At 40.3% G+C, this 20,391-nt stretch overlaps 1 protein-coding gene across 1 annotated transcript in view; it reads right to left on the reverse strand.

The window, feature by feature from the left end:
• Positions 1-519: 519 nt before the first annotated feature.
• The window catches only part of fgf11b (fibroblast growth factor 11b), a 39,983-nt gene continuing 20,111 nt past the window's right edge, over positions 520-20,391 (reverse strand). The window contains exons 2-5 of the mRNA XM_019363459.2: positions 19,985-20,095; positions 18,899-19,002; positions 6,837-7,035; positions 520-6,742 (exon numbers count right to left, since the gene is read on the reverse strand). Of these exons, the coding sequence (XP_019219004.1) occupies positions 6,606-6,742; positions 6,837-7,035; positions 18,899-19,002; positions 19,985-20,095 (551 nt within the window). The 3' untranslated portion in view covers positions 520-6,605. The remainder of the gene's footprint in view (positions 6,743-6,836; positions 7,036-18,898; positions 19,003-19,984; positions 20,096-20,391) is intronic.

Raw genomic sequence — 20,391 nt, forward strand, 5'->3', positions numbered from 1 at the left:
GCTGTCTTATACTACTGTAGTCAACATATTCTGACCCAGCGCTGTCAACATTACTATTTAAAATTTCTCATGGAGGAGCAGTTTATTTGACTAGGAAATGAGGGACAAAGTACAATCTCACATGCTCTTTAGAGAAACAAAGGGAAGAATAGGGGCAGGTCAGCTGACTCATCCTGAGCTGCCACCCTCTGTTATTTGTCTCTCGTAGCTCAACTCTGACCTACATTTAAAAAAAAAACAATGACATACTTCTTTATTTCTAACATAATTGTAACTTGGCTCAAAAACATTTTTTTCTTTATGTATTTTTTTGACTTTACATAGACCACACTATGGAATAATAAAAGTAATGGAGTATGTGACTGCAAAGACAAATAAAGGAAAGGAAAAATGTTAATGTCCTACAGCGCATTAAAGGTGATACCCATTTTGTTACTAGCTAATGCCTTTTAGAAAGATTTAGAAGGAAGCTGAGACAAAAAGAAATCACACACAAAGGTCAGAGAACATTGCTTATAATCATACAAATATATGTTATTTTATTGAATATTATTTCAGAATAAGACACCTCCTTTCATTTCATGTAGGAGTTATTGTAGAAATGTACACAGGTCTGATGGCAATCATGGAGAGAGGGTGAATTGAGGGCACGTGTCTGTCGATACTGAGAGGGAGTCATCCGTAAGGAGCCAAAGAACATTAAAGTATGCATGCTTTGCAAAAACCACAAAATTAAGAAAAAATAAACATGTCAGTCTGGACAATTAGGAATTCTTATTGCAGACTGTCATTATAGCCTGCAAGTTGTGAGTGCAGGTAGCGTGTTAGATTTGTTTCCCCTCCTTGAGTGCAGGCTGGTAGTTCTGGTTGCGTATTGCTGGTCTTTACTCCTGCTTTGCTGCTTCTTGGCATATCCAGAAAAGCCAGAATGTCCCTGCTTCTGCTGCTTCTTTGGGCTCTTAGTGCAAGGAGTCCGTGTTTAAATCCCTGGTGACACTCGAGAGGCGCCTGAGGAGTCAGGCCTGCCCTCTGTGGATAATCGGTGCCAAGGCCCAGTGTTATTTATGGCTTCTTGATCTTTTTAATTTTTTAAAGTGTTTGTTTGTTTTTTGGAAGACAACGAGATCAGTTTGAGAGAGAGAAGTTAAGAGTCTGTAAGAACAAGAGTGGGAAACCGTCTGGAAGACTTGTGTGACCGTAAGTCTGATGCCACCAAGGTCATTGCTGAACATGTCGGGACACGTATTGGCTTTAGAAACTGTTCTGCTGTTTTTATTTTATCTTTCTGACTCGGTCACACAGTGAGATTCTGATTGGGGGAAGTTTCCCCATCAGTGTAAGTTCAACAGTGCTGAGCAAATACAACAAATAAAACCGAGCAAGTCCAACCAAATAAGAACAATTCTTCATAAAAACAACATCAATGAAAAACATGAAAAGGTATAACAACAGAAAGGCAGTAAAAAAAAAAAAAAGTACAACACTAACACAGTTAGTACAGTTTTAAGAAAATGAAAATATGTGTTAGTAGATCAGATATACAATATTTGTTAGTATTAACATATATGTAAACTGACAGCATCCTGCACATATAAACCATCCAGACAAGCAGTCTACTACCCTGTGTAGATTCCTCACATGTTCTCGCATTCCTGAAAGATGCCATTCACTCACTGAAACAGCAGAAATATCAGCATACTCGACAGGTTCAGCATATTTGGCTTTGTGCATTCTGCACATTAAACAAATCCTTATTCAAAAAGAACTATTCAAAAACAGTGTTGCAGCCAAGTCTCAATTTCTGTTAGTGTCCTGTTTTGAATATTTAAAACGCTTGGAACAGTGAGCGTGGCACACATCCATTTTGTACTGCTGTAATTCCAGGACTGATTTATAATTTATTTAGGATGGTTTTTGAGGTATTTAGTTGGCGCAACTGCCTTCAAAAATGAGGTCCATCAGTTTGAACCCCACTTAGGTTATGCAAGAGGGAAAGGATTTTTAGAAAACTGTATTTTATAATGGTGTGCATATTGTGTTATCCAATTTATATTGTTAAATCTCTTGTGTATGGAACACTGTCATGTACCATTAGTGATTGTTTGTGAGTTGTAATAGATAAAATAATTCATTGGGATAGCATTAATCAAATTCAGTGAGATGCTGCATTTTGACTATTTAAACTTACAGCATAGCAAGGCGGTGGCATCAAAACCACATTAGGAACCCACGACGAGCACATTATAATCACATTAGGGTATGATGCAAACAGCCAAATGTCATGATAAATTGCCGTGTTATTAAAATTCTGTGGAAGAAAAAAAAAATTCTTGAAGTTATGCCTTCAGCACTGCGGCTTTCTGCCCCTGATTAAAAATTCTGCCTCTTAGCAACCAACTACATCCATTAGAGGGTGCTAGTTAAACATAATTTTTCCCTTTAATTTGACAAACTCCATGGTGCACATTTCTGTACTGTGAATGCAGGTTGAGTTGGTTCACGGTTTTGTGGATTTTTGAGGATCATTAGTGTTCATTAGAAAGCAATAAGGAAATCCTGCATGCAGGCTTTGTAAAATGTAAAACTCAAAAAGGTGCATGGCTCAGAATGAACTCGTGTAGTGCATGGATAAATGCTTTGCATGAAAAGGCTGCTTTGTTTTTGCCCATGTCAAATGAAATGTTACCCGGGTTTGCTGCAAAGAATTCCCTGGATGTTGGTTAGTTATTGTACAGTGCAGTAAAACTGCTGCTTCTAAGGTTCAGTTTACCTTTGGTTTAACTGGTTTACCTTTCGCAGATGTGTGTCTCAAAGCAGACTACAGCTACTGATGCTCACATTGTTCCAAAATGAGAGAAAACTATTTATTCATCTTCCAGTGTAAAAGCCTCCTCCACCGGGGGCTGTCCATGTGGCTCCTTTGTTGAGTTTACAGGTCGAAATCAAACAACAGCCCTCTGAGTTCATCATGATCAAATGGATTTCCCTGTCTTTGGCAGACCTTGGGGAGATTTTTGCACCTATTGCAGGGTTGCTGTTTTTCTCGTTTGCGTTTTATTGAGTCTATCGATCATTGTTTCATTCTCATGCCCTTTCTCTCTCTCTGTCTTGTCTTACCATACTGTTAGTCATAGATACACACACTCACACACAGAGACCTTATAAAGACACTAAAAGTATGCACACCTACACAGGCAATGTGATGTTGAGAAGAAACTTAATGGGCTGTAGGTACTGCGGTTAAGGGGATCTGTGTGGGATAGGGATTACGACTTTAAACCTCTCGTGTGTAGGCACGCAGACTATAACATTTTTTTTTTTTATTTTAATTTTCCATGTCACCACCTTACTGTTAGCTTTGCGAGACCTGTATTCATAAATGTATTCTCACTTGCAAAGCAGAACAATTCAGACTTTAAACTACAATAACAAAGATCCTCTTAACAGCTTTTCTACTTTTAGGACCACCATGTCTTTTTCCTCTCCTAACTTTTCTATTTAAGAGCATGGCTAGTTTCACTTAACAGCTGCATTGCTTAACTTCTCTACATTGCAGAACATTGCTTCATGGCCATAAAGCCATACTTTTCCATTTAGCCCCTCTGGTAAAGAATTCAACTTTGTTCTTCATTTCACGTCAGACCTGACATTCTCTGTTCTAGACTGTCTACTTGCAGTATCACCATCAGACAACTTACTGTGGCATTCGTCATTACTACAGAAGTGAGGACTGATTGGCTTTTGGGCCTAAGGAATCTACGGAGGAATTTGGATCAAGCGACAAAGGGTGCTGAGGGTTATTTCTTAAAATCTTCTTTAAAAAAATGAACTGGAGCTTCAGAAATATACATTTTTTATACTCTTTTGTGTTTTTAAAGTTCCTATTAGTTGCAAGTCTGGTAAAAGAAAAAAAAAAATGCTATTACATCTCATTCCTTTCCTGTCACTCAGTCACTGCGTTGTGCTTCAAGTACTTCCCTTTTATAGAGTGAACTTGTGATCAACTTCAGAATTCAAAATCATGTGCTGCCTGCTGTGCAGACACATTTATATCATGCAGTAGTTAGTAATGCATGGTTAGAACCCATACAAGGCTGTACCAGACTCCTCCGAGAGGCAGAACATTGGGTTTCCAAAATAGATATTTGTAGGTCTGCAATGCAAGGACAAAATATCCAAATTTAAACTGAGTGAAGCTCCCTCTGGAAAAGCCCAGAAAAATGAAAGACTTGATAAAAAAATGAAAAGCCCTCCAACTAATTTCCTCCATAGACCCTCTGTCCTAAATAGCACACAGTGCCTCTTTGTCTCACATTCATTATCATACCCACATGCCGCGCGCAATCCTGCCAAAATTCTTGCTTACTTTACTGCGCACATTCCTTATCAACATTCCTCAAGAATACACTTCCTAATCCGTCACTCTTCCTAAATAACCGCCACCGTGTGATGACTTCTTTACAATTCCGCACACAATTTCCGACTTACTTTTCACTCTCAATACGGCACATTCGTAAATCCTCTATTTCACTTTCTGTAGCATGTCTGCATATTATGTGACCATTCAAATTAAACGCTATTGCCAATGCACAGAAATTACTAGAATTATTGGGGAATTTTTAGCAGCCATCAAATGGGCACCTTTTCTTTTTCTTCCCGTTTGCCTTCTCCATCTAACATTGCTCTTTCCTGTCATAGCGAGGGACTTAACGCTGTCTGTGTTTGTTGGTACTATCCATGCACCATTCGCTTTGACTGAACATTGTGGTGACATTTGTTTTTCCCCTCAGTGACTTACCAGAGCAGACAGTGCCCAACAGCAGCCATCACTGAAATATCCCTGACATCTCCCATTTAGACACCTCATCTTCTATCAGGTCAGTTGCATACAATTCTAAAATTGCATGCAGTTCGGTCTTGATGCAATCAAAATACCGGTTAATTGAAACTAAAAAAACTGTTAAATTTAATGGAGATTCCTTTGAAGTCACTCATTCATTTAAAATATATACACATCACACAAAAGTCAGGGAGCATGGTACAAAGTATCACCTATTCCACGACACAGACATGTCAAAGACGCAACATTGTGCTGTGTCTGAAGGACACAGTAGAGGTTACCCACAGTTCCTCTTTCTATCCTCTGTGCATGCACTCATTCACACAGAATCTTACCTAACATTTATACTCTAAAAGACAGCCACATAAGGGGGTTAAAACACAATCACAGCAAGACGTTCACTCAGACAACTACATTTTTGAGGGCAATTCTTCCAAGGTGATTTGATAAAGCTAGTGAGTGGATAAGCTGCCAGACATCCTCAGAATAACAAGTGCTCCAGCTCAGCGGCTCCTTCGGCTTTGATGTTGGGCTTCAAACCTGGCTTTACGCTGACAGCAGATGCCGAGCAAAGTGTACACTAGCGCGCTTTTTCAGGTGACTGATCCACCCTGGGTTTAAAATATGAGCCAGTTGTTTCATTTGTAGCTTTTAATGAGCGAGCGCCATAATTAGCGATCACCTGTTAGAGATTACTGCAGTAGAAAGAGGGTGTCATGCACTGTCTCATTTACTTACGCCTCACCTGTTTTTGTTTTTGCTGGTATAAATATTGCTCAAGCCTTTTGACCCTTTCCATTAGAGTCTGGAAAAACAAAACCAAAAATACATGAAAGTAAATGATATTTTATGGCTCATCTTCCCAAGAAGAGTAGCTGCTTTAGGTTATTAATTTATTTTACTGGGAACCACTGCTTACACTTATGCGAGCAGTTCCTTGCTCCTGAACTTCATAGCATTTGTTGTGAAATTCAAACATTCTGCTTTCTTATCCCCGACAGGACTGAAGCAACCATCCCCACCTCTCTGCTTAATAGATATAATGTTTTTGGCATCATCCAGTTATTATCACAGATAGCAAAGAAAGCAAACAAAAGAGGAAAAGGATTCGTTTTTAGTTGCTGCTGACCTGACCCGACCCAAGCTTCCTGCAGATTTCTTTCGTCTCTAAGCCATATCATCTCACTTTGAGCTTTAGTTGACCTTAGTGATTAGCTGGTAGGCAGATGGTGGGTGGAAAGCTGGCTGAGCCACACTGTCACCAACTTTAGGGCTCAAGAGGGAGCCCATGGGTGAGGATTATCCTGCGGAGTCAGTGCTGGATGTGTGTGTGTGTGTGTGTGTGGTGACTATACAGTACAATAGAGCTGATGGTGGGGAAGGCATATGAGAAAAGATGAAACTGTCAGCAGACAAAGAAGCTTGATCCTGACAGAGAAATAAATGGGGCTGCACGTAAGCAAATCACAACAGGTACAGAAAGAGGTGACACTGGGAGAAAGGGTGGGGTGTGGGGGGGGCGGTGGTAGGAGTTCTGGCTCAGACCCTGGGCTTTCCTTCTGTGGTTTCAGGTGAGGGGGGACTCCTCTCTCAGGTCTTCTTGGCTGCTGATGGACTGCTGACTCTTTATCTCTCAGCATCTTGGAGTGCACTTCTGGAATGAGGTGGCCGCTGAGGACCATTCCCCCAGCCACCCTCAGTGCATAGTGGGCAACTTTGTTCCAAGTGTCACTGCTACCCTTTGTCCCACCCTCATTCTCCTGTGCTATGAGGCCTCAGCCTTGGGAGCTTCTTTCTGTCCATTCTTTAGGGACGGCGAATCTGATGTCTTCACCGTCTTCCGAGGTGGGCTCACTGGCTCACTGACTAGCTCGTGTAGCGATGGCTCCTTATACATTGCAACTGTGTAACAAAGATAGGAGTTGTCATTTAGCAATTTAGTTTAATGATTAATAACTGAGAAATAAACTATTTCAATATAGTTTTTTTTACATACCCTCTATAACTTTAGGCAGGAAGTGTGCAGCTCCCTTGGTCTTCTTTACCCGGTTGCCCTTCATGACCTGACCGTCACGGTTGATACCGATATACCAGGAGCGGCCAGACTGGGTCTGGCGATAGAGCATGGAGGAGTACGTAACGTAGTAGTTCTCAAACACGCTCTCTTTGAACCTGCACTCAGGAGTGAAGTGCTCCTGAAACGAGATATGGAAAAGGAGAGGAATTGCATTCATACTGTCAAACCGAACACAACAAGAAAAAGTAATCTGCAAATGTGATGAGAATATTTCAAAATTATCGCAAGTCTTTGAACTTGGACTACACTGCATGTCAGCCCAGACTAAAAAGGAAACAGAAAAAAACAAAAAGAAAAATATGGGATGCATACTGTGAAACACATTAATGAGGTGGCTGTTTCCGGAGGGAAAGGAAGGATAGAATTACATCTGAACTTGTGTTTCTTTGAGAGTGTGGATGTTCTGGTCTTTTGAGAACAGCAAGAAAAGGTGCAGACTATAACATAGATGTGAGAAAAAGCATTAACATCTCTGCTAAACATAACAACTACCCAAAGGGAAAATGCATAGACTGAAAAAGAAGATGAAAGACACCTAAACAATGTCACCAACACCCTGCAATGTGCACACATACATTGCAGTGTGTACATATAAATGACATCAAAGTGCAGGAACTGCTTCGGAGGCATCACAATATGCTGAGGCTGGGATGATTATAGGGGTGAGGGTAATACTGGTGAAGTTTACCAGCGTTTGGAATCACTGTTTCTGCAATATGTATGCCATAATTGGTTATGACATGCATATCACATTTAATTTGTGTTAAGCTTATAATTATGACATCCTGCATAAGACTTTGTTATTAATGTCTTGACTGGTTAAATAAAAGTTACATAGACAGAGACCAGACAGTAACATATGTGCTTGAAAAATGATGCCCATTGCAGAACCAAACACCGCCATTTTCAAAAAGTAGACGCCTATGTGGAAATTACCCAACTGCAGTTGGTTAAAATTATTATTCTTATTTTATCAATGCACAGTGGCAGTTACTAGTTAAAAGATGTTATGAAGCCACAGTCCGCTACCCAAAATTTCAGCCCTGAAAAACGGCTGCACCACCGCCTCTCTTTAAACCCTGTTTTGCTCTCTTTGTAATTAGACATTGTACCATGATGGAAAGTAAATGGTTGAATTTGATTTAAAAAAAAAAAAAAAAAATCAGTGAAGTCAAGTGTAACTATATTCTCTACTGGGATGTGGACGCTATTGCAGCTGTAAAGTTAGCTAAGGCCAAATTAATCTGACACTGTGTATGTTTGCAACGTTATGCATGTTTTAAAGTTCTGCACATTTTAGCGACACTTCTAGCAACGGTAACATTATATTAGCTTTTGGGTCTGCTTTGGGGACGGGGACACCCTTTTTAACCATTATGTTGCGCTCCTGTACAGCTAGACTGGGACGGAACATGTTTAACAGTTTCAGCTCTTAAAATGCAGACTGAAAACTCATTTGGGCAATATTTAACTTTGTATATTTAAAGCGTGCTCAACGTTAAATATTTTCTCAGAATTTTCCATCTTTCTGACTCGTCAACTACAGTGGAACCCCGACTTACGAAATTAATTTGTTCCCGACGGTCTTTCGTAAGTCGAAAATTTTCGTAAGTCGAAGCACCCATCATGTCTTTTGAGTGAATGATAGGCTATAGGCTAATTGCTAACTGCAACAACAATACGTCGTTCAAGTGGAACAGTGAAGCGCAAGTACGAAAGCCAAGGGGTTGTCACATGATTCGGAAGGCATCGTGGGCATTGTAGGCATTCTGGGCTCAGCCAATCAGAGCCAGCGGATTTCGTTACGCGGGCATTTTGCCTTAACGCGGGCAGAAATATTGCCATTAAGTGCCTTCGTAACTTGAATTTTTCGTTAAATGGGGTATTCGTAAGTCGGGGTTCCACTGTATTCTATTTTTTTTTTTTTTGGTCTTTTTAAACAATTAGAAGACTAGTTGCCAGGGACATCCTTAGTTAAAATGTTAACAGCCTGGTGGAAGTAGTTTTTGTTTCTGTAGTTAAAGTTACCCTGTTATGACCACAATATTGCGTTTTCTTTTTGACATAAAGTTAGTGCCATTTCTTCTTGATCCTCATTGAACCTCTAGGGAATCACACTTTTATAGTAAATATATTTCATTGTAATTGTGTTTGTTGTAAGCTAAAATTTGCCTCTTATTTAATATGGCAGTAGATAATGGATTCAACACGCTAGCTAGCCATCGCTAGCATTAGCTGATTAACCCACAGCAGAAACACACAAACAAACGGCACAGCCAAAATACCAAAGTTGAGCTTTTAAACCAAGCGGTGGTTTCTCAGTGGCTTCTGTCATTATATGAGGAAAGCAGAACAGCAAATGTTGATAACTTTCAATACTAGTTAATTAGCAAGAGTAATCGGTAATTGATTCATCCATCAACTACTTATTTTAAATCAAGAAAACTAAAAAAATGCTGTCTCTTTGGCATTTTTATTTATATAAGTTAGTCTGATTATTTGATTATCAAGGTTGTTGCTGATTTATTCCATAAAATTAATTAATCAATGCATTCCTAGACTATAATGTCTCGCTAATCTACTCTGGCCTATGTTGTATCTCCATTAGGTTGCTTTGGATAAGACCCAAATTAATGAATTGACTTAAAACCAAACATTTCAACACTGAGGTGTGATAAAGTTCACATCTATAGGACCTCTAAATCTCAGAATAACAGGTTGGAAACAAACTATGTTTTAAGGGTCACAAACTAGCATTACATTTATATTTACGATACATGTTTTTGTTTTTTTTGATGTTGTTGTTTTTTCCTGACTCAAATTAAACAACAGAAAGATCTATCACCCTGCAATCCCCTAAATGAGATTATTAATATAGGCCACTCTCTTGTAATGCCAATTGTCCGTGACTGGCCAAATGTGTATAGACAACGGAAAATCAAATTAGAAGAACTTGGATCATGTCCAGCAGTTAAACCATTCTTTGTAAGTGATCATGTCCCTGCAGCACTTTCCCTCTCTCTGTACTCAGTGTAAGGGCTACTGAACACTGCATAATGTTGGCTGGTGAGATTAACCAATTGTGACAGATATACATCACTCTTAGTCTCCATCAGGGTCTGGACAGAGTCTGTCCCCTGTCAGAGAGCAAAGCCAATCTGCTGGATTGATTAAGTGAGAGCAGCAGGCCAGAAATGGCTGAGTGGAGAATTTCTGAGACTCGGGACAAACAGTAGCATCAAACTTGGCGTAGACAAGTTTTAATAAAGACATATAAGAGACCTTCAGTTTCAAACTTATCACAGATCATCACCTTTCTGCTTTATAGGGGAGTTTTATCCTTTAGCAAGGTATTTCAGGACAGTGTGCCCTCCCTCCATTTATTTCTGACCCACTACTCCACCAACGTTCATGTCCCTTTCACTGCCACCTTCCTACCATATGAAAATAAGCTTCTACCCTTAACTCAACAAACACTCCTGCTACCACCACCACCACATTGCAGAGCTATTTTAAGATCCACTGACAGGTTTGATATCTTCTGCTGTGCTAACACAGAGGATGGGATCGATAGATGATCTGCTTCATTCATTATTAATCAGACCAGAGAGCAAGAGGGTGGGAAGTGCGGGAGACAGAAGGGGAAAGGTAGGGGAGACAGGAAAGAAAGCAGAAGATCACTCAGAGAGGACAGAGGGGTTGGTGGGTAATAAAGGAGAATTGAGAGAAAGGGAGATCCCTATTATCCCCCAGGACCAAAAGGAGCGCACGCTGAGCTGACAAGGGCTTTAGTCGTCAGCACCCCACAATCTAACACTCACATTCCTCTGGAAACAGAACCCATTACTACAGCACAATGCCCCTTAGTTCAACCTCTGAAATGACATCAGTGATAACCCTTCTCCCAAGTCATCCTATAATTACCCTTCATAATCACGCCCCTGAAATTAGTCTAATGATAGAACTCACGTTTTCTGTACTTCATTGAAGTAGTCTCAGAAGATCTAAAGAAAAACCATTCTGCAAGAGCAGACAGGACAGTAAAAAAATGTCCTTATAATACAAGGATTTTTCATGATGACCTACCGCAGTGGCTTCTATTGCTCTCCCTAACGGATACAAATATGTTGCTGTAATTATCGCCATCTGTCAAGCTCACCTTGAGGTAACCTTTAGACCCTAGCAAAACAATAGTTTCCACTCCCACTGACAACATCACTCAAGCCACCAACGTCTTCAGATGAATTATTGCTAATGACGTGTGGCGCGTTGCACATTTTAAAGAGCGATGAGGGAATATTTCCATCTAAGTGGTGGGTGCTTGGACTGAAAACGAAATAAAAATCTCCTTCTTTAACCGTGACTTATTCGGAGACTTGGCTAGCTAGCTTCCCACTTCATGTGTCACAAGCCAAAAAATTAATTCGAATGAAAGCAGATGAGAAAGATAATATGTAGGAGAATTCCTAAGATGGGTAGAACCTTTTTATGATGCAGAGTATCATCCAGACCTTCCCCGCCCACACACGCAACCTCCTTCCTCATCCCTTGTGTCTGATTACATCTGTTCTACCTGCTTCAGTAAGCTTTGCTCTCCATGCGACCATACTCTGGAAGTGCATCAAGCCGCACTCACACACTCACAGGGCAGAGTTCCCTAATCTTACCCTGTAGATAATTAGGATATAGGGGACAGGAGTGAGGTTGTGACTAATGAGAGAGTAATTCCATGCATAATATGTAATATCTTGTTCACTTTAATTTCATCATGCATGTACAAGCATGAAATCAGAACTGATGCCCCTGAAAATATAGCTCTATTTCTGTAAGCCAAAACATCATTTGCATTTATCATGTTAAAACATTTGCAGTTCCCCATTTAGACAGCAGGGGTCATAGTGTCATGCAGGCTTCCTGCATCTATTAACCGGCCCATCAACTCCTTGTGTAATCTATGGGAAGCTGTGAAATGTGCCCAGCTCCAGTAATCCCACCACATTCCCATAGTTCTGCATCACTGCTGCAGCAGCCCACTCACATGACAACATGAAATGTAAAGCTCATCCATGCAACATTCCCCTAGTACACACACATACATGCTCTCTGCGTTCAGGAAGCCCTCCGCCTCCCCCTCCCCAGCAGGGCATGTTGCTGATGTTGTTTGTCAAGCCAGATGTGGATGCACTATGACACGACGAGTTACATAAGTCAGTAGACTACAGAAGCTTATTAAGAGGGATTCAGAGAGGATGAGAATACTGTCTAGCACCACACATGTATGATCTGTCCCTAATGCAGTCCGGGGAGAAATTAAGCTCACATGACAAGAATAGAGTGGATGATAATGTGCCGAGACTCGTGGCTCTGCAGTGCTGATTGATAGCTGGAAGGCCCTTGTCAATATAATGCTGCTGAGAGTGGAGCTGTCGCTGACATTCCCTTCTTCCACTGTCAGCGACAGCGGTGACTGCTCCGCACTGCCCGCTGCCTTTATCAGAAAACCCTCTGCTTTAAATATTCTGGGACGCAGCACTGTGGTTAATAGCTATTCCATGCAGTAACAAATCGGATAATGTATCCTGAGACTTTTTTGGTAGGAGAGCCCCGATACAGGCCGGCTCATGAATCCATCACAAAGAATAGGATTTTTGCCTTTCCTAAGTGCTCCTAATTGGCTGCCTTGGAAAAATGTCCTTCTTTATTGTTACATTTCTGCACTCCGCCTCTTTTCTTTGGCTCCGGCCAATTATTCTCCCTGCTGCTTTTTCTAATGTCCACATTTTCCCCTGTCCTGTGATAAAAGCGATGCTATCTAGCGGTGGTGCTGTCCTGCATCTCAATGTAATCCTTTCATGAAAAAGAATAAGAAGGACACAGGTTTTCATCAATACCTTCTCCACTTTTCTTCTCCCTCTCCTGTGTCTGTCTATGTTTTGTCTCTTTTGGTGCCGGTCTGTTCTAAACATACCCATCAATACTTTAATATCTTTTAATGAATTAAAAGGCTTGTACACCACATTATTTAATTGCACAATGTCCCACATGAGAGTTTATATATATATATGTCTAAGTATTGACTGGTTTTGACCAGCACATCTTTGGCCAGAACTTGCTTGTCGATGGTCATGTTAGCCTTCACTAACACAAGCTCTTTTCTCCCTCCCTCTCATTCTCTCTCTCTCTATCTCTCTCTCTCTCACCCTAGCACATACACACACACTCTTTCTCTCTCTCTCTTTCTCAGTGTCCATGAGGAGTTTTTCCAGAACACATAGATTATAAAATGGGGCAGGAACAAGCCAAGCTCTATTTTTGTATCGGGACCAGCCTTTTCCTGTTGTCACCCACAGGTAGTGAGGTTGAGATTTATGTCTGAGACAACGCTACTGTTGACTTCCTTCCTCTGTTTTTTCAGAGCCTGCCACACACTACTGTATATGCATGAGGCAGGGGCATGAGAAAATTTTCCCTTGAGCATGCAGAAGCAAAACATTCTAATAACTAACATAAGTGGCAGAACAAGCAGTGAGAAAACACTCTGTTAGCCACCTCAGCTCTGTTGTGATAGCCAAAAGCATACTTATCACATAGAACGCTGTCTGAGTAAAATCTTTTTTTGGCATCTTTTAAATGAAAAAGATGATTTACATTTAAACACAGCACAAAGTTATGTAGACATTTGCCAAATACACTCCCTCAAAGAACTAAGATTAAATAAAATGAGACTACTAATATATCAGAAATTAGAACGTGCTTTATGGCCAAAATAAAATCATGTTCTGTTGTACTGCACTTATATGAGCCCATAACTGTGTGTAAAAGAGAGGAATCTCTCCGAAAGAGGTCAGTTTGGGATGTAGTACAGCTATCGACTGCTGCTGAGGAAATCCCTTCTCTCCTCTGTGCACAGAGGAAAGGCACCAAAGTCTAATGCATGCTAATCAGGGGCTGAGAAGATAATAAGAGATAGTGCAGTCCATATGCCAATATTCAAGATTTGACTCATGCACAGATGGTCCTCTCGCATTTATATGCATCGATGCACACTTGCATTCACTGATTTTGCATGTAATTTTCCGTTCTTGAAAGCAGCACATATAACCAGTAGAGAGAAAAGATCCTAGTTATACAACATATATGAATAAATAAATGTGTTTTTACAAATGGGTGCATGAGTGATTCAGTATTTGTACTTTTTCATAGCTAGGATATTGACACAAGGTGAAAAATGATCAGCTGTGCACAGTCTAACTTTCTTGTAACTTTAAGATAACCTGGTCTTTGTTATTTATAGCAACAAATGTAACTTTATCACCTTGGTATTTTTATCTCATGCAGGATTTCATAGAAAACAAAGTTGTCACAGTAAGGTGTAAAGAGTCAACACTTCCTGTAGTAGTCATAAATTTTTAAGCATGTAGCCATGGTTAAGCGATTTGACACTAATCGCATGTAAGCAGTATTACAAGCACTGTCCAGAGTGCTGATCAGACTTTATCCTCTTGAAGTGACACCAAAGCTGTCCAAGGTGCTGACTGAAAGAGTCTAGTGTTCTGAGACAGATGACATTGGAACTATCCATCTGCCCTTTTTGCCCATTCCTTCACTTCTTAAAGTATAAACTATTTAGTTAAAACTGTCAGATGAGTTGGTGCTGTATATGCTTGGTCTCAAAGCCTGAACATTGTATGTTCTCAAACAGTGAAAGGTCGACTTTTAAGGATATAAATTACTTCAAATGAGCTTAAATATCTAGAGTGGTAAAATGTAATATATACATAAAACAGAGACCTGGGACACATTTCTGCAAAATAAATTGTTGTATTTTGCTACTAAGCTTTGCCTCACATATTTTAAGTTGACAGGATATTTATTTTGTTGCGGAGTATTGCCACAGTGTGGTATTGCTACTTTTACTTTAGTTAAGGATCTGATGACTTATTTCACTACTATGGAGCAAAAACTACAGAACTGTACAAGTGTTGAGCTATCCCTTATTATAACTTGGAAAATTGGAAAAGGGTGCAGCAATGTATTGAAATTTGTAAATCGAGCATCCATCCATTCTTTCATTCTTTCATCCTTCTGCTGTGGCATATCTGGCTTTGGGTTGCGGGGTGCAGCAGTCTAAGCAGAGTAACCCAAACCTCCCTCTCTGGCTATTGTTTTACATGTACAGCAATTGTTTTTAAATATGTTATAGAAATAAACATGACTTGACCTCTTCCAGCTCTACCAGGGGATATTGAGGCATTTCTAAACCAATCGAGAGATTTAAACTCTCAGTGTGCCCTCCTCTCAGTAGGACATGCCCATAACACCTTACCTAGAAGGAGGTGGTTTGGAAATCCAAATCAGATCTCCAAACCACCTCAACTGGCTCTTTTCAATGTGAAGGAATGGCGCAGGGCTGTCCAACTCCAGTCCTCAAGAGCTACTGTCCTGCAGCTTTTAGATGCATCCTTGTTCCGACTCACCTGAATCAAATGAATGGTTTGTTACCAGGCCTTTGCCAAACTTGATGGCATGCTAAAAAGGTAATCCAATTTGATTCAGCTGTTTTGGAGTAGGGACTGGAGTTGGACACCCCTCGAATGGTAGGTGTACTCCAAGCCCTTGCAAATGAATGCGCTCCTGATGCTATCTCACCATCCAATTGACATCATTGAATGCCTTCTGTAAGTCCACAAGGCACATAGACTCGTGGGGCTAACTCTGATATACGCTTAAATATCCTCTCCAGTATCCTGGCATGAAGCTTCCCGGGCAGCCTCAGGAGTATGATCCCCCAATAGTTGGGGCACACTCTCTGGTTCCCTTTCTTGAATAAAGGAACCACTAGTTTTTGAGATGTGGTGGTCCTTGAAGGGTTCCACCAACCAGTGTGGTGCCTCTTGAGGTCTGGTAGAGACTTCCACACAGCATTACAGAGATCTGTCAACATCAGTGACACTCCCTATTGTTCCCAGACTTTCCTTCCATTACAGAAGGCATATCAGTGGGGCCACTTTTGTCCTGCAAGATCCCCAGCACCACTGGCTGAAATTCATCCCCAAAACACGGCAAAGCCTCCACCATGTTTTACAGATGGCTGTACATACTCACTGTTGTACCACTCTCTTGACCTCCACTGTATATACTGACAACAATTTGAACCAAAAATTTCTAATTTGGATTCATCACTCCTTAAGACCCATTACCTCTGACTTTCAGTCCAGTTCTTGTGTAATTTGACATACCTCAGCCTTTTATCCGTTTCAAGTCCGCAACTCATTACATTCCATTGGTTGCAATAAAAAAGTAAAACTTCAACAGTTAAAAGGTTCTAAAGATGTTTCTGAATTATAAACTATCTCAGTAAAATATGTGTAGCGTATCATGTTTAGCATAACTCACTTGACCAGAGCTGTTTATTTACTAGCTGTACTAGGACAAGAAGATGGTTACATCAAAGTCACCAAATTAAGGTTTTTTTTAAGATACTGCAACATAAAGATAGGTTAAATTGTTTTGGTACAAATGATCTGTAAGGTGTCTAGTATCAATGTCTATAATTGCAATTATTTAGCTTTGTTCAGTATAGCCATAGACTGACTCAACATTTTAATGGCAACAAAAGTGACCAGAATAATGCTGTATACCTGGGCATGCTCAAAAAGGATCGTTCTTGTGCTTACTATCACAATCATTGTCCTCAATGAATGATAGTTGACAGCAAAACCCTACTTTGAGACACTATTTCTCATCCCAGTCACTTCACACTTAGGTGCACATCACCTCAGTGCAAATACAAGGTCATTACTCGGTGAAGCCAGCAAAACCACATCTTCTGCAAAAAGCAGAGATGAGAACCTGAAACCACTGAGCCCGACACCTTCCACCCCTTGGCTGCACCTAGAAATAAAAAAACCAAAAACAGACTTTTTATAGAATTTTCCCCTTCCCTTTTTGAATCGGTGACAAACAGAAGGCCTCGTGGAATTTGACGCCACTTAGAATCAAGCTAACTTACTGCTGGCAATGCAAGTCAAGCTCTTACTATGGTTTTACAGGGACCAGGTAACTGGACCAGATAAAAAGAGTCCTGATATCCATTACCACCCCAAGCATCCCCGGCAGGATACCCCAGTCCACATAACACATGTAGACTGGTTGAGCAATCTCCCATACACCCTCAAATATCACGACCAGGATGAAAACTACATTATTTATCCAGAATCCAAGATTCGTCTAATGGATGAACTCTCCTCTCCGGTACGCTGGCATAGACCTTCCTGGTCAAGCTGAGAAGTGTGATCCCCTTATAGCTGCAATGCAGAAGAAACTCAGGGTGAAGCTCATCCACCCCCAGTGCCCTGCCACCAAAAAGTTGTTTAACTACTTCCTGACCTCTCTCTTCACTGTCTCTCTTTCCACTACAAAAGGTGTGTCAGTGAGACTGAAGAGATTCTCAAAGTACTCCACTGTCTGACTATATCCTCTGTTGAAGTTAGCAGCTCTCCATCCCCACTGAATAAAGTGTGTGTTGGAAGCTGCTTTTCTCCTTGTGTCACCTGACAGTTTGCTAGAATTACTTCAAGGCTGACTGAAAGTCATGCTCTATGGCTTCAGTTTTTGCTTCTGCTACTGTTAGAACCACACTTTGTTTAGCATTCCAGTACTTGTCAGTTGCCTCCTAAACTATCCACGCTTGACAGGACTCATCTCCTGTGTCCACTTTCTGGTTCTGGGCTCACTGCAGTCACAACAGACATCGACCACCTTATGATTGTACTCTGTACACCAATGGCAGTATGGAAAATGATCCATTCATACTTGTGAGGTCCTTTCTGAAGTGCTTGAACTTATAGCTAAAGAATATTTTATCTACATAGCTGTGATTAAGACGTTGAAGATTACTTTAGCATACAAGATCACAATCTAGTTGACCAACCCCATGCAACCCAAAGGGAGAAAATTAAACTTGTGTGGAAGGCCAGCTCTAAAGCTGTCCACAAGTTTATCCAGTCACCACTTCTCAGTATCAGAAAAGAATACGGTGAGCTTTGTCATTTTCTTATAGTAGAATTCTGTTGATTAGATCACTCGAAGGCCAAAATTATAAAATCTGCCAACATTAAACTGAGGACTATAGTTTGTTTTGCCATCCCATCTAATAAGGGAACCTACTTACACCCTTTATCATTTTGCTTTATCATTATTTGTGCTGCTGCCTTAAAATACCACCCTAACAACTTGACATGACTAACATTCCTCTTCTTTCTAATACTGCTAAATAACTGAGCAACATTAGTCAGGTCATTTGCACTGTGAAACTGTCATTATTTATTGACATCCTATGTAGTAGCGTGTTCTCAAATAGCTTTACAAACTGTAATACATCAACTTATATTAATACCCATACTAATATATGGTTCTTTTCACTCTTATGTTACTTTATTTCTGTTTTACACCTTTCTAAGTTCGTAGATTAAAAAAATGACTTAAAGTTGAATTTGTGTTTTCAATGCAATAAATAAGCGAGGCAAGAATCAAAAAATACGCAAGCTTTTGTGGTAAGTGAGCTTATATCTTGAATTTACCCTCGTTTTTACAGTTCTGTATATACATGCATTGCGAGGTTTGTGATGCATGTATGTATACATCATCAGACCCATGTTATGCAAATTATCCTGAAATAGAAGAGACAGTAAACTGAAGTCTAAGTGACAGACAACTGAACCTCTAAATCCAAAATGACAGTTGATGATAACGCTCTGATTGGTTTTCTCCTTTTTGATTTCCTTGTCAGTGATGTGAGTAGGCATTAGCTTTTCTGTATGAAAGATATCAGGACCCCGCAGCTGTTATCCAAACCTGAATGGATGCATTCTAATCCAAAAGCAGAACAATCATCTTGGATTTAGTGTCACAGCAACATATCTCAGATATGTCATGAAATGAGAGTATTTTGTTTGTATAAGCCTAATGGGTATACTTACTGATGTATAGAGGTATCCTTCACTATTCATGGCGAGGTACAACCCTGTCTTTGCCCCCTGAATTGCCACAATCCGCAGCCCCACTGGAATTAAGTTGAACTGTGCTAAATTGGGAAATAAAGTCAGAGATAGAGAGCATGACAAAGACAGAGGGGAAAAAGGAAAAAGTCAGAAAATCAAAGTGCAATACTATATCACAACACATTCTGCTATTCTGTGTTCATATTTGCAGGGTGAATGGCTCCAGTGTCAGTGCTGCCTGCGGTTTCTCTCTTAAGCCCAAATGCAGTGACCTCTTCCTTTATGTTTATGGAAACATAACACTCTGTCACCTTCACTGAGCTTTGTGCTGCCACTAAAACTGAACAATAACGGACATGTTCTGCCATGCCAACTGCAGCTTAGAATAAAGACAGCAATGCAGTGTTGGTAAAATACACTAGTAAGCTAGTTAACAGTTCGCCAAGAAGTAATTTTACATGGAGAGTAAATAAAATGCCACATTTAGACTTCGGTCTGAAAAAAGGCCCATGTCTGACTCTTGAAGGTCAAAAACAAAGAAATGATAAGAGAGCACTGCATAGTTTCCGCTCTGACGGCCAGATTTAGTTTGTGAAAGGTCAGGATGAACATTCACATCATCTCAACAGTTGCAATATGTCACTGCTCTCTCTGGTTTATAAAGTGCATATAGTGACCTGCAGATCCAATCAGAATCTGTGATCCAAGCATTTCTGCACGAGAGCCGAACACACTAAAGTGCCAAAGTTTGACAGGCAGTGCGACATGATGTGCTTCCTATTAAGAGACAAAAATAACAGTCCTAATTGAACCAATTTTGACAGGTGAGCTGACAAAATCCTAACTTTTTCCTCCACTCTTCAGCCATGTGTCCTTATAGCACAGCGCGACACCTGCTGTTGTTCGGTTTAGTTCTTTACAGCATTAAGTTTGGCAAAAAAATTACGAGCCCTTCCATTTTCCAGTTATATATATAAGTGGGTAGAAGCAATGCTGGAGGCTAGATTTGTAATAATTGTTTAAAAAATTACAACATAAGCATTTTATCTGTACACAGATACTAACAAAATGAGCTGCTTTCATCCCTTGTGCTGTCGACAGTGCCATCAGGCTGCATCTGCAGGTAGTATCCATGTTGGCTGTACAGCCGGGTAACGATGCCTTTCAGCTGTGGCTCTGCAAGGGAGGACCAGAAAGCAGCGTGGCATTAGACAGATGTGACATTTACTAATTTAACGGCCCTGAAAAAAAGAATGGTTAGTCAAATATGTCATTTTAAACAAAGGCACCAATGAGAAAAATTAAGAAGTGCATTATATGAAGCTAGAATGTGGTTTATGTGCGACGTAACCTTAATGATTTTCTAGTATTAACTCATTTAAAATGATCATGTGTGCTGAAGGGCAACTGGGCATCAGTGTCACACATTTATCAACTTTTATTGGTGGTGGAAGATCTTTAATATTATAATA

Source organism: Oreochromis niloticus, linkage group LG10 (genome assembly GCF_001858045.2).
Source record: "Oreochromis niloticus isolate F11D_XX linkage group LG10, O_niloticus_UMD_NMBU, whole genome shotgun sequence".
Taxonomy (NCBI): domain Eukaryota; kingdom Metazoa; phylum Chordata; class Actinopteri; order Cichliformes; family Cichlidae; genus Oreochromis; species Oreochromis niloticus.